Source organism: Marmota marmota, unplaced genomic scaffold (assembly GCF_001458135.2).
Source record: "Marmota marmota marmota unplaced genomic scaffold, marMar, whole genome shotgun sequence".
NCBI lineage: Eukaryota > Metazoa > Chordata > Mammalia > Rodentia > Sciuridae > Marmota > Marmota marmota.
The window spans coordinates 1-2,313 of NW_026002047.1; the positions used below are offsets into that span (position 1 = coordinate 1).

The following is a 2,313-nucleotide window of genomic DNA, read 5'->3' on the forward strand; positions in this document are numbered from 1 at the left end:
ATACTTGAATTTACTTTATTTTTAAAATTTTATTTATTATTTCTGAGACAGGGTCTCACACATGTTAGGCGAGCGCTCTACAGAGCTTCTAACATGATGACCAGGTTAAACCCTTAAAATTTGAGTAAAAATAACTTGTAAAAGTTTTATGTATGTATTCCAAATGAAGGGATCTGCTGGCCTTAGACTGATAATCACAGGTCATCAGTCCATAAGCCAAATGTTATTGCACAGCCCACCAACAAAATGAGTTATAAGTACATACAAAGTAAGTGCAAAGTATCACATAAAATTCATGTTCTTGTATATTCAAGGGGAGTGATATCTAATTCCCATTGGCATACAATGCAACAAGGGGCACAGATACAGATACCTTCACTCCTTAGCAAGGACAGTGCCCTAGAATGAAGTAGTGGCTTCGTGGACCAAGTGGCATCCAGACCACACCAGGAACATGAGTGGATATTGAAGCATGTGGGTAGGAATCAGTGCTGGAGAGGACAAAATGAACCAAGACAGAGTCACAGACCTGCTGACTATTCAGAAGGCAGTGGAGTGTTGGTACTGGGTGCAGGGGTGTAATCTAACAAGAGTTGCCACAAGAGGGCAAAATACTTTCACCAACAGAGGCTCCACATGCTCTCTGTGGACACGAAGTAGCTGAGGATCATACTTCAGGTCACCCTTGACCCCAGGCCCTAGTCCCTGGAATCAAATTCATGAGCAAGAATCTTCCTTCACATAAACTGTCTTTTCTCCAAAAAGTAAAACAAAAACACAAGCAAACAAAACAAAACTGCAAGAGAATCAGATTTTGACCCTCCCACTTGACTTGTGTCCCAGCTGCCCTGCTAGGGAGATGGTCTGCTGTTGCTCACACTGGTTCACTGCTGCAGAGCACTCAGCTCATTGTGTGTGTATCTAACTTGTAAAGACAGCCAAGAAATGAGGTGTAGTGGTAGATGGTACGGTCACACATGCACATACAGGCAAGAGAAACTTCTGGAAGAAACATCAGAATCTCGGGAGCAGGATTGGGAGCTAACGAGTGTCCTCTTGGACTCTGGCTTTTTGCTTTGATCTTCTCTCCTGCTTACCTTGTCTTTTACTGAGTTCCCATTTGTATACTTTAAAAGTACTTGATCATTTGACTAAGCAACATTGTCTTAAAAGGATTCAGATTTGTTCACAGATCTCTTTATCTTTTTAGGCTCCTTCAAGATGTCTAGTTTGAAGTTCTGCCTGTATTTAGCTGAGAGATGGCTACAGAACATCCCGCCTCAGGTGTGTCTAAACTAGAAGACTGAAGATTCTGCGCTCTCCTTAATTTGCACTGTGCTTGCCTAGTACATCTTCTCATCCTGCTCTGGTGCCTGAAGTGGAGGAGGAAGACCATGCCTTTGAATGGGAGATGCTTCAGCATACAGCTGAGGAAGGGAGGGCCATGATTGATAAAGATGGAATCTTAGCCTCTGCTGAGATTTACAAAATAAGTTTTGTGAGATTTATAAATTAAGTCTTTTCTTTTTGCTTACAATTTTTCAAAAGGATGAAACGCGTGAAAAGGCTCAGGCTTTGCTGAAGAAGCTACATCTGCAGTTCCGGCGCTCAGGCACAGAGGCTGTGCTCATAGCTCATAAGCTGAACACTGGGGAATATTTAAGGGCGATCGGGAAGCCGGCACACCTCATTGTCAGCCTGTATGAACATCCCAGCATAAATCAAAGAATGCAAAATTCATCTGGCAAGGATTATCCTGGTGAGAACCAAGCTATTTTTGGGTCCAGAAATAACTATTGTTTTGATTTCTGGTTATCTAATATTAAAAACTCAACTTACTCTTTTTTAAAATTCTTTATCTTGGATATCTTAGATATTCATGCAGCAGCTAAAGAAATAGCTGAAGTGAATGAAATTAATTTGGAAAAGATATGGGACATGTTGTTGGAAAAATGGCTGTGCCCCTCGACAGCACCTGGTGCGGTAGGTACCCACTGGGCCCCAGGGGTCATGGAGTAGCAGCTGAGGGCTCCTCACAGAGGCTGAATACCTGTCCTGCAAAGTACAGCCCTCTAGGTGTTTTACCTTATGATTTATTTCAGACATAATCTTGTGTAAAAGAAGTAGTCTATTTTTTGACTTGGATTCATGTGTCTAATTATTTATTTTGAAATAATTCAAAATGAAACATCATTCTTAACATTTTGCCATATTTGCTTCATCACTTTCTTTTTTTAAAATTTTTTTTAATTTTTTTTTTTTAGTTGTTGATAGTCCTTTATTTATTTTACATGGTGCTGAGAATCAAACCCA

At 40.6% G+C, this 2,313-nt stretch overlaps 1 protein-coding gene across 1 annotated transcript; it reads left to right on the forward strand.

The window, feature by feature from the left end:
• Positions 1 to 1,198: 1,198 nt before the first annotated feature.
• On the forward strand, positions 1,199 to 2,021 carry LOC107135170 (kinetochore-associated protein 1-like). Its single transcript, XM_015477094.2, has 3 exons — positions 1,199 to 1,284; positions 1,549 to 1,759; positions 1,874 to 2,021. Exons 1-3 carry the CDS (start codon positions 1,222 to 1,224, stop codon positions 2,017 to 2,019), a joined length of 420 nt encoding a protein of 139 aa, XP_015332580.2. The 5' UTR covers positions 1,199 to 1,221; the 3' UTR covers positions 2,020 to 2,021.
• Positions 2,022 to 2,313: the final 292 nt, after the last annotated feature.